Consider the following 17,909-nt stretch of genomic DNA (forward strand, 5'->3'; position numbering starts at 1 on the left):
GGCCAGATTAGATTTAACTCTGGCTGTAATAAGTATTTAACAACGGCAACACAAGATGTGAACTTTTTCTTGGTCTCTAAAGAAACTCATTTATCTTCTCTGACTAAAAAATGAAACTGTTGGTCTACAAATGTCTGTGGGAAATGAATGGATGATACCCCCCAAATCAAAACACAGGGCTCTTAATTTTAAATCACTGTTTAAAATCCTAGGACAAGTAAAGTGTCTCCTCGGAAGAATAAAATTCATATTCTACATGAGAATCACTGAATCCAATTTTGTATAATTGTTACTAATAGAACAATCTGCAATTTTAAAAATGTTGTAGAAAGGGCTACATGTGAGCTAAAAATAACCACTAAAGTTTATTGCCAGTGCTCCTTGTGAGGTTAAGGAAACCACTTCGCTTTTCTGTACCTCAGTTCTCACATCTGCAAAGTGTGAATAGAGCTGATCCCTTCTTAGGTTCTCCTTAGGATAAAACCAAGCGATGATGATTATTATAATTAGTCTCACTTTAATTAAAAACATGAATGAAAAACATAAGCATGGACTCTGAAAAACATTTGGTTAAGTCTAAAAGAAATCACATTACAGGAAAGAATTTTTATAAGCCCCCCAATTCCAATCCCACAGCACCAAACTCCATCAAATATAAAGGTTTTACAGAGTTAGCTGCAGAAACAGCAAATGTCTTCATAGAAACTGAGCCCTGACTGGGCAACTGAAACTGCAAACCAGACTTCGACCTTGCTGGCTCCGAAGCATGCCCCTGGAATCCTTAAGCCTGCTCTCCTTGATGTCTACGGGTGTGAGAAGAGCAGGGGCTTGGACAGGGTAAGGAACATTCCCTGAGTCAAGAACAAGACAGTCCACCTGACTCCACCTTCCACAGGAAGACTCCTATTAGTCACCTCAAGGGCTACTCTTTCTTGGCTTCCTTTTACTTTCCCTAAAAAACGCAGGCTGGCTATCACTTCAGAGAGGAGAGATTTCCCATTCACAATCAGACACTGGGGAAGAGTCTCCACAGCTTGGCAAGGTCAAATGCAGAGCCAGACTACAACACGGGACTTCCTATCAACAGAGGCCTCATGTTAGTGGAACCAGCGGGAAGGAGCCTGGCGCTCTAGTCCTGCCACACTCTGCGTGTGTAACAGTAGGCAAATGACCAAACTGGAAAAGGTGAAATTACCTACCTACCACCAGGCTCATCCACACTAAACTAGACACATCAAAAGGGCCTCAAGTGCGCAAGCATGGAAAGGGTAACAGGCACCGAGGAAATGCCACCTCTTCGCAGAATGTCTCCTGCCCTTCCAAAGGGCCTAACACCTCTTTAGGTGTGGGATATTCGTTTGCCTGTGTAAGCATGATGGGCAGGGGCAGGGGCATGCGTGCAGCTCAGGGGACCACTCTGGAGCCAGGCTTCCCTCAGGTTTTCAAGCTTATGTGACACATGCCTTCACCCGCTGTGACACCTCCCTCCCTTCCTCTCCTAGATTTTTTTTTTTAAAGACAGGATGTCCTGTAACCAAGGCTGGCTTCTACTTCTTAAGGATGAACCTGTGTTTCCAACCTTCCTGCCTCTAACTCCCACATTGCGCAGGCACCTCCACCTGGGATTTACGTGGTACTGAAGCCAGGGCTCTCTGTGCGTGCCACTCAGGCCCTCTCCTGACTGAGCTCCATCTTTAGCTCGGACATGGAATACATCTGAACCCTGTCTGCATCCCACTACCTGACCCAGAGTAAGAACACAACAAATGCTCATTTAGTGCCAAAAAATGGGAATTCTTTTGCTCTCTAAGATGTTGATATAATCCTGGCCACTGTCAAAGAAAATTCTGGTTTTCAGCTTGGTCAAATAAGTACTTGCTGCAAACTAATACACAGTTTAAATCAAATCAGTCATTCTGAATTTTAATACTTACATTTTCAAAAACACAAAAGCCCACGCACCCTACAGCTCTCATTTTTAGTTTTGAGAATCCAATTCTTTCCTCAACAATGGGGTGGGTAACCACAGAAATTTTGGAATCTATTTTCCTAGAAAACATGAAAACCAGGAGAAAAGCAGCCGTTCTGTCTGGAAACTGCTTCAGTCTTCCTGTGAGCAGGCCGCGGGGCTGGGGAAGACACTGGCTACCCTGGGCACCAAGATAGTAAGACCAATGACTAAAATGTTCTGTCATTTACAGCTTAGGAAGTAAAGTCACTGTAACATCTGCACACAGTCCCTGGAAATCATTTTACTTGGATCTAATAATGCTTTTGCAGACACATTTGCTTCTTAAATTGTACAAAATCTCCCTATACTGTTTGGACATGAGCTTCCCTTCAGTGAGACAGAGCAAAGACTGTATGCACATAGCAACAGAAAAGCAAGTCTTTTCCTTTTTAGACTGACTTTCTCTCATGTAGCCCAAGTCTACTCATCCATCATGTCTTTTAAGAAACGATTTCACTACTGGTATCGTGTTGTGCGGGCAACAGTGTTTTCTATTTCACCTGATTCACAGTATAGATCCTTGTCTCCCCAGCTGACTGTGAGCTCCGTGATTCTGAGGTTATAGACCCTCAATGCTCCTCTCCCTGTAGTACTGAGTCACAGGAGGTGCTTGCTGTGAGCTCAGTACTAGAACAGAAGAGTGCAAAAGCTGTCCTGATTCATTGTTACTCTGCACAGAGCACATGAATGTCATACGGCCAAAAATCAGGCTTTTCAGACTGCTATATACTGACTGGTCACAGAGCTCGAACCCAGCTACCTGAAGGCTAATTCACACAGGGATTAAACTAGGGAAAGACCAAAAGGCCACATATATTTTGCTCCTGCTGTAAGGAATGAGAAGCCATCAAGGCAAAGCCCTCCATGCAGATGGGGGCTGTGTTAGAAAGCACAGCTTGCACATCACAGAACCCCTCAGTCAGGCCACATTGTGTTTGTTAGATGACAAGAAACATAAAGGAAAGGAGTTCTAGAAAGTCTTAATATAATAACTATTTAAAGACATGCAAGTAGGGGGCTAGAGAGTTGGCTTGGTGATTAAGGGGACTGGCTGCTCATCCAGAGGACCTGGATTCAATTACCAGTACCCACAAGGCAGCTGACAACCATCTGTAAGTTCAATTCAACAGGACCTGACGCCCTCTTCTGGCCTCCATGGGTAATGCACATGCATGTTGCACAGACACACATGCAGGTCTACCTATACACATAATACAAAAATAAATTTAAATTTAAAGACTCCTAGCCACTCATTCCAGGGTAGTGAAACTCTGTGATCATAAAAAATTATATATATATAAACATGAATGCACCTCACAGCTTATTTGTAACAGTTTAGAACCAAAAACAATACAAGACATCCTTCAGATGCATGGTTTAAAACACACAAATAAAACATTAATTCTTCATAATGTAAAAAACACATCTACAACAAGGCGAATTGGCTCAAAAGAACATTTGTTTTAATATATTTACAGAGGGAGATGGAACCCCGATCACTTGTTTATGCATGAAAGTCATTTTTTTTTTAAACCTACTATGTGGCAGGCATTAGTCTATGCACAAGGAATGCAACACTTAACCAAGGTTGCAATTCTAGGAACTTATGGAAAGCTCGAGCTCAGTATTTTAGGACCTCAGGGCTGCTCCAAGAACCCTCATTTTATAGGAGAGAAACTCAAGATACAGAGAGAACAGCTAACTTGTTTCAGTCAATTATTGCAGCCATCTGGGATAACGGCAGGAGAAGCCAGTGTTCTGATTCCTTTGTTTAGCATCAAAAATTGCTTTATTTATTAAGCAAGTATGTCTGTGAGTCTTCTACATGCAAGGCAATATGTGAGGCAGCGGCTACACAAAGAATATCAAGATACTGATCCTGCTTTTCTCAAACACTTATCATGTAACAGCAAACCCGTGGACAAGAAGGATGACGGAGCAGTAACAGAAGAAAAGAAGAAAAGAGCAGATTCGTCTCTGTGGAGGACTCCAACATAGTTAGTTCTGTGCTGACAATAACCCCATGAGGACATGAGCCTAGGTCTTATTCCTGGGACGATGGTGAAGAAACTGAAATGCAGAGTAGCTAAAGGAGTCTATTAAAGTGATCTCCAGGGGCAACAGAATACCTAGAAACCAAGCTGTTTACTCCAAGAGACACGTTTCCACATCTGATTGAAAAGGCACATGTTCTTTTCCCGTCAACTCATTCATGACCAATAGCACACATCTGCAGGTCTCTGGCAGGACAGTAACATCCTGAGAAATGTTACCAGGTGAGATTAGTTATTTGATGGCCCCCAAAATAGACACAGTACAAGTCATAACTTTTAGAACATTTTTTTTTTTTTTTTTGGTTTTTCGAGACATGGTTTCTCTGTGTACTTTTGGTGCCTGTCCTAGGGCTCGCTCTGTAGATGAGGCTGGCCTTGAACTCACAGAGATGGACCTGGCTCTGCCTGCTGAGTGCTAGGATTAAAGGTGTGCGCCACCACCACCTGGCTACTTCCAGCATTCTTATTTATAATAAATAAAATAGATGGAAAAGGCCCCGCCATTGGGGACTTTAATATTGTAAGAGTGAGCAAATAAGCATTTCAATAAAGGGCAACATAACTAAATACAGCACAAAAGCAGAAGACTTGCTGCCAAGTTGCATCAGTAAAGGTTTTAGAGAGCAAGTCCAAAGGAGAGCTGAGCCACTTTCCAGTCAATAGAAAGCAGAAGCCTGTATAAGACAAACCCTCAGATTACCAAAATAAAGGCTCTTACCAAAAGTGGTCATCAATTTAAATAATCCATTTCCAACTTCCTCCATGCACTTTTCAATTGCACTCAAACTCATTCTGAAACCACTCACTTGCCCCTTTCCAGGAACATTGTCATTTCCATCTCTCCCGTTCAAAGAGGGTGAATGGACAGTGGGTGCTTCCATCAGTATAACTTTGGCAAAAAGATGAAAACCATGTTCATCACTCACAACCCTATTCTCCCACCTCTTTCAACCTAAATGAAATCACTTTCTCCTGCAGAGTGTAAAACTTATATGTAACATCCAAGAATAACTTCACAACAACTATAAGGAGAATCAATTTACTTATTTTTGCTTTCACAAAGTCTCATATAGCCCAGGCTGGCTCCAAACTACCTAGGTAGCCCAGGGTGACTTTCAACTCTGGAAGCTGCTACACCTATATTCCAAGTACTGGGGTTACCAGGCTTGTACCCTCAGGCTCAGTTCATATCACTGCTAATCATGGTTTAATAAGCAGATTGAATTATGTGAAACCTTAGGACACTTTAGAATTATTACCAAAGTACACAAAACTGAAGAGAAATAGCATCAGTCATTTTATATTACCAAATGGGCAGATTACTTTAAGAAAAGCAAAAAATATAATCATCCTTTCAAACAATTAATGTTTTATTTTAAAACTAAAACTCAGTTTTTAAAACAACATAAAAACTAGAGAGATGGCTCGGCAATTAAAAGCACTTGCAGCTCAATTGTGTGAACCAGAATTCAGATCCCAGAAATCTTATCAGGTGGCTCACAAACACCTGTAACTCCAGCCTCAATGGATCTGATGCCCTCTTTAGTCTCTGTGGGCACTGCACAGACGGATACATACACTCACATAGACAGATGCACACCAATAAATTAAAAAATAAAATATAGTAGTCTAGTATTTTCATCAAATTCTTGGGAAATTCATACTCACACCCAGTTACTTTCCTTTTAAATATTTGGTGAATTTTACGGGATGATAAGTAGCTATTTAAATTCAGAACTACCACACTGTTTCACTGCCAGCATAACATATTTCATGACCCTTTTTTTTGAGACATGTTCACTCTGTAGCCCAGGCTAGCCTCAAAATCATCATATGGTCTCAAATTCAAAATGCTCCTATCTCAGCCACTCTAGCACTGGTGTTACAGGGGTGTGCCATAGTGTCTAGAACACTTTTTTAATTCCTAAGACTTAGTTCCATCACAAGAAAATATATTCTGTAGGCATTAAGCCTAAAACAAATTTCAAGTATAGCAACCTTTTTAGGTGGGAGGGGAAACTGGGCCTGGATTTACATCTAGCTCCTCCAGAGAAAGACCAACAAAATTAGTTAAGGGAGCAACTGAGCACGCAACAACAGTGACATCTAGTGTTAGCAACTGTATGTAACCCAACTAGACTAGCTTTAAATCCTGTAAGTGCTGAACAAGTCTCTACTTAAGAGCTTCTTTTCTTTAGAAACAGATACAACTTGTATATCACATTGAAATCATCCATAATCAAAATGGTTTCCTAGGTTCAACCAAGATATCTTGTTAAGAGAAAATATGTCAGAGTGTAAATTCCAAAAAGCCAAACTGTTTCTTCTAAGTGACTGAGTCTCTAAGTGCTCCACATACAAAGTACACTAAAACGGGAATCAGGGACACGCACTGATGAGCAGAATACAAAGAGGGTTACATTTCTACCTGCACAGCCCAGACAGCGTGCTGGACAGTATTTATACATGTCCAGAAAAGGTAATGGGGCACCTTAGGAATAGCTGGAGAAGGTAACAAGGAAAGACAAAAATCAGTGCTCGCTGTACTGAGGTCAGTCTGCATTTCTGCCCTTCCCACCCTGCCCTGTTTCTGCTGCTGTCTAGGCCTGCCTACTGAGGAGCTGACCTGGCCAAGGACTCGGGGGCATGGAGGAAGTCACTGTAGTGTCTTTCCAGTCTTAGGTCACCATGAGTCTGTGAGTCCAGCCTCCCTCTAGCCGACAGTGCTGTGAAGGTGAGGCTGGAGTTGCTTACCGGTTTGTTTTGGAAAGTTCTTCCTTTCCCCTTTTAACTCCAAAGATTCTTGTGATCAAGGAACTAAAGAGAAGTGTGGATGAATTTCTCACCTAATGGAAAAATAGACATAAAATAAGAGTTAAGAGATAGTCATGGCATGAAACCAACATTAATAATGTATGAACTAGATTTTTTAAACTCATTACCTACGTGGCATGGGAGGGCTAAAGAGAATAAGGTTTGTGTTCATAAAATAAGGCAAATGAGAAAAAAAAAAACTTTCTGAGAATCCACTCTATGACTTCCTCTGAAACTGAACCAGCTGCACAATTCAACCGTATGCATCCAACAGCTTTTTCTAATATTACTAATTGTTTCATCATATATTTGTATGCTTCTAAAAAATGAAGCAGACTTCTTTCCCCACATTCCAAGGATGAACATTCTGAGAAACTTGAACTTCTCCTTTTCCCTGTGAAAAATACTTGTGATATTTAACTTTATAGAATCCATGTAATTAAAACAGCCAAGACATCAGTTAACACTCAAGATGTTGTTTATTAATCTTACAATGCCAGTAACCGACTCAAGTAATTTTAGCTATGAAATTATTTTGTGATAACTGATTAATAAAAATGAAGCAAGACACCCAGTCATGGCAGCACAAGCCTGTAATCCCAGCACTTGGGAGAACAAAGCAGGAGAATCATGAGTCGCAAGCCAGTGAGGACTATTCATCATTGACTGTCTCATGACAGTCTCAAAAAGAAAGAAGGAAAAAAAAATCAGGCTGGAGACATAGCTCAGCAGTTAAAAGGACTGGCTGTTCTTGCAGAGGACCCATGTTTGGTTCCCAGAACCCATGTGATGGCTTACAACCATACACCTTTCCAGTTTTAGGAAATCCAGTGACCTCTTTTGACCTTCTCAGGAACCAGGCATGCATATGGTGCACTTACATGCACACAAGCAAAACACTCACATGGGAAAAACAAAACAAATAAATCTTTTTAATAAGGGAAAATTATTACGAATAAACTATAATTATTTCTCCACGATACTAACAGAGCCTATCTTTACTAAACAAAGCCTGTCAAGATACTTCAGAATTACGCAGAAATTGTGACCATCCTAACTTTATCATTCTTCCTTACATACCTGGGACCTATATGGTAGAAGGAAAAAACTGACTCACACAAGTTATCTTGTAACTGACTGTCACACATGACCCATACATTTATACATGCATGCGCACATGAATGTAATAAGCTTCTAAAAAGAAAATAACAATGACAAATTTAGAAAACAACTTTCTGAAACCGTTGCAGTAATGGTCACAGACTCGAACGCCCAGGAACAGTGACAACAAAGACATCATGCACTGTGTCTAGGGCACTCACTATCCAGCTCAGGCTGACGGGTGGCCACGAGGGAATCTAAGGCCACTATTGCCAGATCTTCTGTTTTTTTCAAGAGAAGCCAGAAACCCTGATTTTTATGTGAAATCTCACTATTTGGAAATGCTGGCAACAAATTCAAGAAAAGGGAGGAATCACCATGGAAGCCAAATAAAACACAGCAGCAGACCACATCTGTCCTACGGCCACCCACCACAACCTCTCCTCTAGAAGCCCAGATCGCCAGTTTATCCACAATACCCTTGAAAATGGACTTTATGGACATATCAGCACCATTCACAGCATAAACCCCCAACTGGACAGAGATCTCCTTATATTCAATCAATAGTCAGCAAATAACAAAGCCCTGTCATGGCCCTGCTGAATGTCTCCAACCAGCAAGCCATCCTTCTTGTCTGTCACCGGTACTGTCTCTGCTCCAGGTCAGATCTGGATTATCTCAGGAGTTGTTAATGTCCTTTTTTAAAAAATTCTAATGGGTGGTTTTGATTTGTATATCCCTAATGACAAATGATATTAAACATCTTTCTATGTGTCTACTGGTCATTTTAATATCTTCTTTAGAGAAAGGTATTCAGATTCACTATGTACCTTTTAAATGGGGAGTCATTTTCTTACTGAGTTTTAAATATTCTTTATTTAAAACCCAGGGCCTTACCCATGCATGCTAGGCAAGTGTTCTGCTATTGGTCCATAGCCCTAGCTGCCCTTTTTGTTGTTGCTGTTTTACAAGACAGGTTCTTGCTATGTAGGTCAAGGCGGGCTGGAACTTTGCTATGCTCTTGCCTTGGCTTCTTCAGTACTGGGATTAGAGGTGTGTACCTGCTAGTTTGGTCATCTGAACAGAGTATCAAACAGGGGCCACATCACTCACTTTCCTACTGCTGCCACAAAACCCGACAAGAGGCAATCAAGGAAGGAAGCGCTTGTTCTGGTGCACAGTTGCATCATGGTACGGAAGGCAGGTGGCCGAGGGGAAACTGGTGATTCACACTGGGTACACAGTCAGGAGGCAGAGCGTGAGTAGGAAGTGGGGCGGGGCAATAACGCTTCAGGACCTGCCCAGTGACCACTTCTTCAAGGGCTCTACCCCTGAGAAGTCTCACAGCCTTCCCAAACAGCGTCACTGGCTGCAGACCAAGTGTTCAAACACATGGGCCTACGGGGACACTTCATATTCACAGCACGGAGAGGGTGGAGAGAAGCAGGGGAAAGAAGGTGGTGGATGGCTTAACCAAATCCAAAGATGCATGGGAAACCCACTCTTTTCGAAGCTAACTTTTAAAATATAGTAATAACTTTTTTTTTTTTTTTTGGTTTTTTTTCGAGACAGGGTTTCTCTGCATAGCTTTGCGCCTTTCCTGGAGCTCACTTGGTAGCCCAGGCTGGCCTCGAACTCACAGAGATTCGCCTGGCTCTGCCTCCCGAGTGCTGGGATTAAAGGCGTGCGCCACCACCGCCCGGCTAGTAATAACTTTTTAAAGGAATGTGAGTAGTTACTCTGCATGGGAAGACAGTGCTTCTTCCAGAATACATGAGTTATTGAGATCTCAGTGCCAGGTATGGGATAGCTTCCTATGTGTTGTTGGTCAGGGAGGTCCCAGAAGCCCCCAAGACAACAAAGGCTAGTGCCATTGTTCTTGGTTGTCCACCAGAACTAGTTGGTAGGACTCTACTGCTAAAGATACAACACATGTTGGATAAAGGAATCCACAGACTCTGAAAGATACTAAGTATCTTAAGATACTAAGAATCGTTCTGCTTCTAGATCAGTATCACTAGTCACTCTGGCAAAGCAAATCAAAACCAGAATGGGAGGGTCTGTAGGTAAGAGCCTTGTTGCTCTTGCAGAGGAGCTGGGTTTGGTTCCCATCTTCCAACATGGTTGCTCACAAGCATGTTAACTCCACTTCTAGGGAATCCAATGCCCTATTCCGACCTCTGCAGACATCAGGCATGTTAGGTGGGACACATAAATATGTGAAGGCAAACACTAATACATATAAAAAATAATAAACAAGTCTGAAGGTTTTTTTCAAAAACCAGACTAGAATCCTATTTCACACTTACTAGGATGGGCTCTCATTAAATAAAAGGAAAATAATAACTGTTGGTGATGATGTAGGGAGACTGGAGCTCGTGTGCATGGCTGATGTGAATGTAAAGGACTCTGCCACTGTAGGAAACAGGTTCCTCAAATGTGAAGCAGAATTACTATGTGAAGACCAAACAAATTGAGAGCAGAGATTCAGAGAACTGGTATACAAGTATTTATTGCTGCATCATTCATAATTAAAAACTTGGAAACAATCTTAGAGCCTATCATCTTATCAATAGAATAAGGAAAAATAGTACACTGGTATACCGGAATACTATTCAACCTGGGAAAGTACTGAAATTCTGATCCATGCTACAACATCCCTGAAACACACCAAATGCAAAGGGACGTCTATTTTATGGTTCTACTCTGTGATGTGTTAGGCCAGACAAATCCACAGAGAGCAAAGCACAGCGGCAGGCACAAGGGCTGAAAGGAGGAAGCTGAGGAGTCAGTGAATGGGCGAAGACCCTTCTGTTGGTGGTGAACGTTCAGAAATATGCAGTAGTGATAACACCACTGTACTTGATGCCACTGTGTTGTGTACACTTCAAAATGGCTCAAGTGGTAAATGAAAAAGAATAATAATGGACCATTTAAAGAGAAGAAGTAACAAGCTCATATATGGTGTTGTCATATATAACAACCTGTATATAGTGGAGAGTCACTACATACAGCAAAGGAAAATGTAAAGCGGTACAGCCCAAAGACTGAGATAAATAGAAGCATACTATTAACAAGTCTTACACTTTATACAGTGTAAGATACACAAATGCCAAAGCAACCACAAAATAAAATCGTTACTAATGATAAATCAACAAAGGAGATAAAAGGGAACCTGCAGTGGTTGAATAAAATGGACCCCATAGGACATAGGGAGTGGCACTATTAGGAGATGTGGTCTTGTTGGAATAGGTGCAGCCTTCTTTGAGGAAGTATGTCACTGTGGGGTCAGGCTTTAAGGTTTCATATGTTCAAGCTATGCTCAGTGTGGCTCATTGTGTCATTCTGCTGCCTGTGGATCAAGATGTAGAACTCTCAGCTCCTTCTCCAGCACCATGTCTGCCTGCGTACGCCATGCTTCCTGCCATGATGATAATGGACTAAACCTCTGATCTGTAAGGCAGCCCCAATTAAATGTTTTCCTTTATAGGAGTTGCTGTGACCATAGTCTCTCTTCACAGCAACAGAAACCTTAGCTAACACAGAACCATAAAATAAAGGAACAAAATGTAGTCTGATCAAAAAACTTATCCCCTGAAAAAATTAGTTGATAAAATGCAGCATATATATTTTGTCATCAGGGAAAGGTCAGCTTATCAAAAACCTATTATTCAAAAACATAATTAACTCAATGGGCACAAATGGCAAGAACACTCACTGCCCAGACAGGTGATGTGAAGCCCAGAATCGCAGCCTTAGCTCCATCAGCAACAAAAGGAATAATGTTTTCTCCCAGACGTGTATCTCTGAACAGGGCTCTGAGGATATTTAAAGCATGAACCTAGAATGAAAAGTTCAAGATCAGTGGTGAATTTAAAACTATGGCAATTCTAAATCTGTGGCCAGTTCAAATGATATAGTACATTTAAGAGAATACACTTATAAACTGAAAACCTAGTAAAGAGTTTATCAAATGGAGTAATACAATTAAAAAAGCTTCATCCACTGAACACATGTAGATTCTGTCCCTAATAAATAGGAACAGCGGGTTCTTTCCAAAGATACATGGAACATTTATTTCATTTTTAAAAATGATCCCAAACCTACCCACAAACAGAATCTAAGTAAGTATCAACTATTGCTATTTTGTAGATTGTGCTCTGATCACAGTGGAATTGGGTAGAAACATCATTTTAATGCTTTTAAAATAAATACATTTTGAAACACTAGGCAAGGGGCTGGTGAGATGACTCAGAGGTTTAAGAGCACCAGCTGTTCTTGAGGACCACCCAGGTTCTGTGCCCACAAGGTGGCCCACAACCATAGGTAACTTCAGTTCCGCAGGATCTGACAGCCTGTTCTGACCTCCCTAGGAACCAAGTACATACATTGTACATACACACACATGCAGTCAAAACATGCATACACATCATGTAATAATTATTAAAATTTTAAGTAATGATCAAATTTTTTAATGTTTATAGTTGAATATTACCCAGGCTTCTGGACATTGACATTGACACTGTAATTGGAAGTGTACTTTAACTGATTCTTAGGAAAAGAAATGTCAGCCGGACAGTGGTGGCGCACACCTTTAATCCCAGCACTCGGGAGGCAGAGCCAGGTGGATCTCTGTGAGTTCGAGGCCAGCCTGGGCTACCAAGTGAGTCCCAGGAAAGGCGCAAAGCTACACAGAGAAACCCTGTCTCAAAAAACAAACAAAAAAAAAATACTAAAACAAACAAACAGATGTTAGGTGTCCATTTAAACTGTTAGAAAAATACTCAAAACAAAAATAAAATAAGGTTGTTTTAAACAGCAAAAATACAACTAAAATCATCATCACCTTTGTGGTGACAGAGACCAGTCCCAAGTCTTGCACAGACTAGTAGAGTGCTGAGTCACAGACCTACATCCCAAGAATAAAAGCTGACTTTTAAAATCACATTTTTCAAAACCCTAACAAGGCAGAAAGAAAGAAGTCACAAATAACCAATATTATTATTATTATTTTATTTTTTATTTATTTCCTTTTTTTTCGAGACAGGGTTTCTCTGTGTAGCTTTGCGCCTTTCCTGGAACTCACTCTGTAGCTCAGGTTGGCCTTGAACTCACAGAGATCAGCCTGGCTCTGCCTCCCGAGTGCTGGGATCAAAGGCGTGAGCCACCGTCACCCGGCATGCAATGTTTTTGATGCCAAAGAACCTCATTATTTGTCAAAGTTTTTGTCAACTCAGGCCTTTTTCAAAGTGGCCACCTAAAAAAATATAAGTAGTTATAGTTCTCACATTTCAATGAAAAATGTCTTGATATGGTCTTTTTGAAAAATGATTAATAACATGTTAGTTACTTTCCCCAAAGAATTCTCTCCCAGCAACTGGCCACTATGTGTATGTTAACAAGCAGCATACTTTCTCCCAGCTGGCCCATATAATGGCCCATGGCACCTGATACCACTTATGACTTAAAACCAAGTAAACCTACTTTTCTTTTCTATAGACTTTAGGTCTGTTCCCTCACTGAGCATGGGCCTTCCACAGTAACATCTTACTAAGAAGTCTTTAGCAGGGGAATCTAGAAGACAAGGCGCACATATTACTTACTACCTAGTCGTAGAATACAGCTATGAGGAGTGTTTGGCCCAACTGCATATGCACAGTGACTGTAAAAAATTAAAACACTGCTTAAAATTGAAATATAAACATACTAAAAATAAGACATCACATTTTAAAGAGAGATTCAACTGCGACTACAAAATGTACATCAACTCAAGAAGCACACATGAAATTCGTGTGACCACATACTCATTTTCCAATTTTTTGACGCAATAGTAACAGTATAAAATATCTTATCAACTGAATGTGTTCAACAGAGTTAAAAATCGTTCACTTTCATCAATACCTATCAACCAAAGCAAGTTTATTTTGTGGAGAGGAAAGACCAGAAAAGCAAAACTAATAGCAAACCTCCTAAGCACTTCACATCCCTCTCTTCAGGAGCTCTCTGTCCTCAGCAGCCCCTTTTGAAAACTAGACCCCAGCAGTGTGTGACTGGCTGCTCTGCCCTCCAGCACATGAGTGCACTGTCACCCTTACCTGGGGGACCGCGCCCTTTGAGGTATCTGTAGACAAAGCCAAAGAGATCAGCTCTCTCATTGTTCTTTTCAACAAGTCCAATCTGCCCTTCTTTGGTTCAGATGCCAACAGTGCCTGTGGGGGGAAAATACCAAAATCAACGGGCTTTGGTTTTGCATACACCTATTTGTCGGTTGGAATTAATCCCCAAATTGAAATACCTTCTATAAAAACAAGACTACAAGGGTAAGTTAATTAAGCCAGGCTGCTTGAACCAGGCAGCTTAACTTCTCTTCCTTGTTCATGTATAAAATTAGGCTAAATCATGTCAACTCCACAGACTCTTCTGTTTGCTTATTGAGTATATACTTATAAGCGGTTAATAAATAAATGACTTGGATAGGCCACCTTGTAAGGATCAAATCAGATAAAACAGCAGATACAACAAACAAGGCACTTCCAGAAAAAATTGATCAAACAAGAAAATTTTCCTTATTTAAACAGTTACAAAAACATTCTGGATTAGATTTCTTCTAAAGGTTTTCAGGCCCTCTAGATATTGATCAACAATTTCATTCTTCACAGAAGAGTCTCCTGAAAGTCTAATTGTACCACAGCGTTTGAAACTCCATAGGACAACAAGAAGCATTACAAACTCCAAAGGGATCTTGCACTTGGATTTCAAAGGAGCCACTTATTTACTTTGTGACTAGCATCCAATAAACAAAATAATGGGTTATCAGCCCACTTAAGGCAATATAATAAAAAGAAATAAAAAGTACTGATATAAGTGTGTGTGTGTGTGTGTGTGTGTGTGTGTGTGTGTGTGTGATAACATGAAGGACTCCTGAAAATGTTCTGCTAAGTCAAAAAAGCCAGACACAAAAGACTGAATATCGTATGCTTCCATTTACACGAACTGTTGAGCACACGCAAATCCACAGACAGAAAGATTAGTGACTGCCAAGGACTGAGAGCAGCAGAGGTGGGTGGAAAGGGAGTAAGGGCTAATGCGTGAGGGATAGGAGATATTCCAAAATTAGATTATCTAATGGTTATCGAGCTCTGAGACTATACTGAAAATCACTGTATGGTACACATTAAATGCATAAACTGTTGCCACAAGTGAATTTTATCTCCACAAAGTTGTCAAAGAAAAACCACTTCAGCTACATTCTTGAACTCTCGTCCTCCACATCTACATCTTGTAAAATGTAGCTTCTGGCTCCCTAGAGGCAAAGTTTGCAACTAGTCTGCATCTTCTATCCATGGCAAGACTTAAAATAATTCATCCCAATCTATCTATGCTCGGAGAACATGCTCTATGGACATTTTAGAAGGGTCTGTTTATACAAAGGGTAACTGCATACACTAAAATGGTGCTTTTTCATCACAGCTGCCTTTAAACTGCAGCTGCCAGCAGAACAAAGAGTATTACTGCATGGTACATCATCCTAAGAAAAACAGGACCCTCTTGGAGCAGATTTTTCTGATAATTAAAACTTTATTACACTAACATAAATAAGAACGCTACACTCAATTACTGAAAGGTGTTCTTCCCAGAAACATGACTCAACTCACCTTGCCTCAAAGAACTGGGCAAAGTATTGCAACGTTGCCTGTTAAGTCTGGGCTTAGGAAAAGGACTTGGTGGTCACTCTATAACTATGACCACTTGGTAGCACAAGGTGAATAATATCCCAGCACATAACACAAGCACTGGGCAGGATCCTCAATTACCTGACATTTGTCCTCTGAAAAGAAGGTCACATAACCACAACAGGTCAGAAGGAACCGCAAGTCAGAAACTAAATCAATCACACTTAGCTAGACAGGAGGTATAGGCGGGACTTCTGGACAGAGAGAGCTCTGGGAAGAAGAAAGGCGGAGTCCCCAGCCAGACGCAGAGGAAGCAGGACATGCAGGGGGAGCAGTAAAAGCCGCGAGCCACGTGACAGCACATAGATCAATAGAAATGGGTTAGTTTAAGTTCTAGGAGCTAGTTACAAATAAGCCTAAGCTAAGGCCAAGCTTTCATAATTAATAAGGAGTCTCCATGTTATCAGTTGGGAGCAGGTAGGACAGGGAAAGACTCATTACAGAAAAGTGGCTGGGATCACATAGAAAGCTCACTTCTCAGGGCTGCCCAGTGATCTCAGTCAATCACTTCTGCAACTGGTGCCCCAATAAGGGCTGGAGAGATGGCTCAGCAGTTAAGAGCACTGGCTGCTCTTCTGGAGGACCCAGGATTCAATTCCCAGCACCCAAATGGCAGCTCCCAACTGCCTGTAAGTAATTCCAAGATCTGACACCCTCACACAGACATACATGCAGTCAAAACACCAATGCATATAAAATAAGAATAAACAAATTACTTGAGAGAGAGAGAGAGAGAGAGAGAGAGAGAGAGAGAGAGAGAGAAATGAGAGAAATGAGAGAAATGAGAGAAATGAGAGAAATGAGAGAAATGAAAGAAAAAACTGTAGGGGCTGCTTTATTTACTTCCATGTGCTTATTACACTACCCAATTCGTGGGTTTTGTGTTCCTATAAACAAGGATGGAATCTGATTTAGTACTGCGAGGGTATTGGTGTTTACTCTTTGAGATAATGAAGCGATAGTCTCTTATTCTCTATTCCGTCAGCAGCACTAACAGCGTATGGGGATATGAGCAGGTTGTAAGGTACAATTGTTTTAAAAAGCAAGTGTCCAGCATGTTCCCATCTGTGTTCAGGAACTATACTCACACATAGTCTCTCACGAAAAACGTGGTCAAGAGTCAGATGGACTGGGCTTAATCTTTGGGAAGTTTTACATCCCCATGGCCTTTGGCAGGTCACTTCCTCAGTCCCCAGTCTCTTCACTTAGGACATATTCATATGATAACCGTACCTATCTCATAGGGTTTAGGCAGGGTTCAAATGAAGTAACAGATGTGATATAATCACCACTAACTGTGAACTATTAAGATTATGATTTTTATGATGGATATGTTATAGAAGGACTCAATATGGGTACTTCCTAGAAGTAAGCAATCCTTGTGCCCCAGTGATTTCTGACTACTGAATACCCAGATGGAAATCTATACCGCCCTCTGTTTATATTACAGGACTGACCTGATCCAAGAACAGATCTGACACAGAACATACTGTCCACACGTTAAAACAAAGTCACACAGGAGACAGAGAGATGACAGGCAGAGTCAGGAAAGGTGCTTGCCACCAAATGTTCTCATCCTAAATCCAATCCCACATGATGGAAAGAGAGACCACCTCCAGCAAGTTGTCTTCTGATCTCCACATGTGAGCCACAGCATGTGCATGCCTGTGTACATATGCACACATAAATAAATGTAGTAAAAATTAAAAATAACCAAGTTGCAAATGCCGTGGTAGGGAGAAGACAGAAACATCCTAACGCAGTTTGTTTACTCACATACTACGGAGGTGAAAAGGCAGTTTCAAAGCACAGAGAGAGCAGGGTGGTGGTCTCAGGTGGGTACCTGGATGTAGAAAGGGATTCCGGCACTGCGCCTTGTGGCGCAGAGTTTGGAGGAGGGACCGCTGCTTTTAATCTCGTCCAGCACACTGCACAGCCACCACTCCGGCAGCTTCTGCAGACCCACATTAGAGCACCTAAAGGACGAAGGAGCAAATGATTGCAAGGATTAGGTTCTAAGAGGTCAAAGTGCAAACTAATGATGTCCATTAACACAACACTGTCACGAATAATCAACATTGTATGTTGAGAAGGCAAACCTAGAAGTGTCTTACTTGTACTTTTTAACCTACTGTTATATACCTATTATACGTTACTCTCGACATCAGCCTGGTGAGATCTAGAATCTCCCGAGAG

The 17,909-nt window shown here is 41.2% G+C and overlaps 1 protein-coding gene across 3 annotated transcripts in view; it reads right to left on the reverse strand.

Annotated features, from left to right (window-relative positions):
- The window catches only part of Thada (THADA armadillo repeat containing), a 294,771-nt gene that overhangs the window by 204,019 nt on the left and 72,843 nt on the right, over positions 1-17,909 (reverse strand). For all 3 annotated transcript variants that reach the window (XM_006990503.4, XM_076558882.1, XM_076558883.1), the window contains 4 exons: positions 17,557-17,689; positions 14,076-14,189; positions 11,699-11,821; positions 6,820-6,911 (listed from right to left, as the gene is read on the reverse strand). In XM_006990503.4, coding sequence (XP_006990565.1) covers positions 6,820-6,911; positions 11,699-11,821; positions 14,076-14,189; positions 17,557-17,689 — 462 coding nt within the window. The remainder of the gene's footprint in view (positions 1-6,819; positions 6,912-11,698; positions 11,822-14,075; positions 14,190-17,556; positions 17,690-17,909) is intronic.

This window comes from Peromyscus maniculatus, chromosome 22 (genome assembly GCF_049852395.1).
Source record: "Peromyscus maniculatus bairdii isolate BWxNUB_F1_BW_parent chromosome 22, HU_Pman_BW_mat_3.1, whole genome shotgun sequence".
NCBI lineage: Eukaryota > Metazoa > Chordata > Mammalia > Rodentia > Cricetidae > Peromyscus > Peromyscus maniculatus.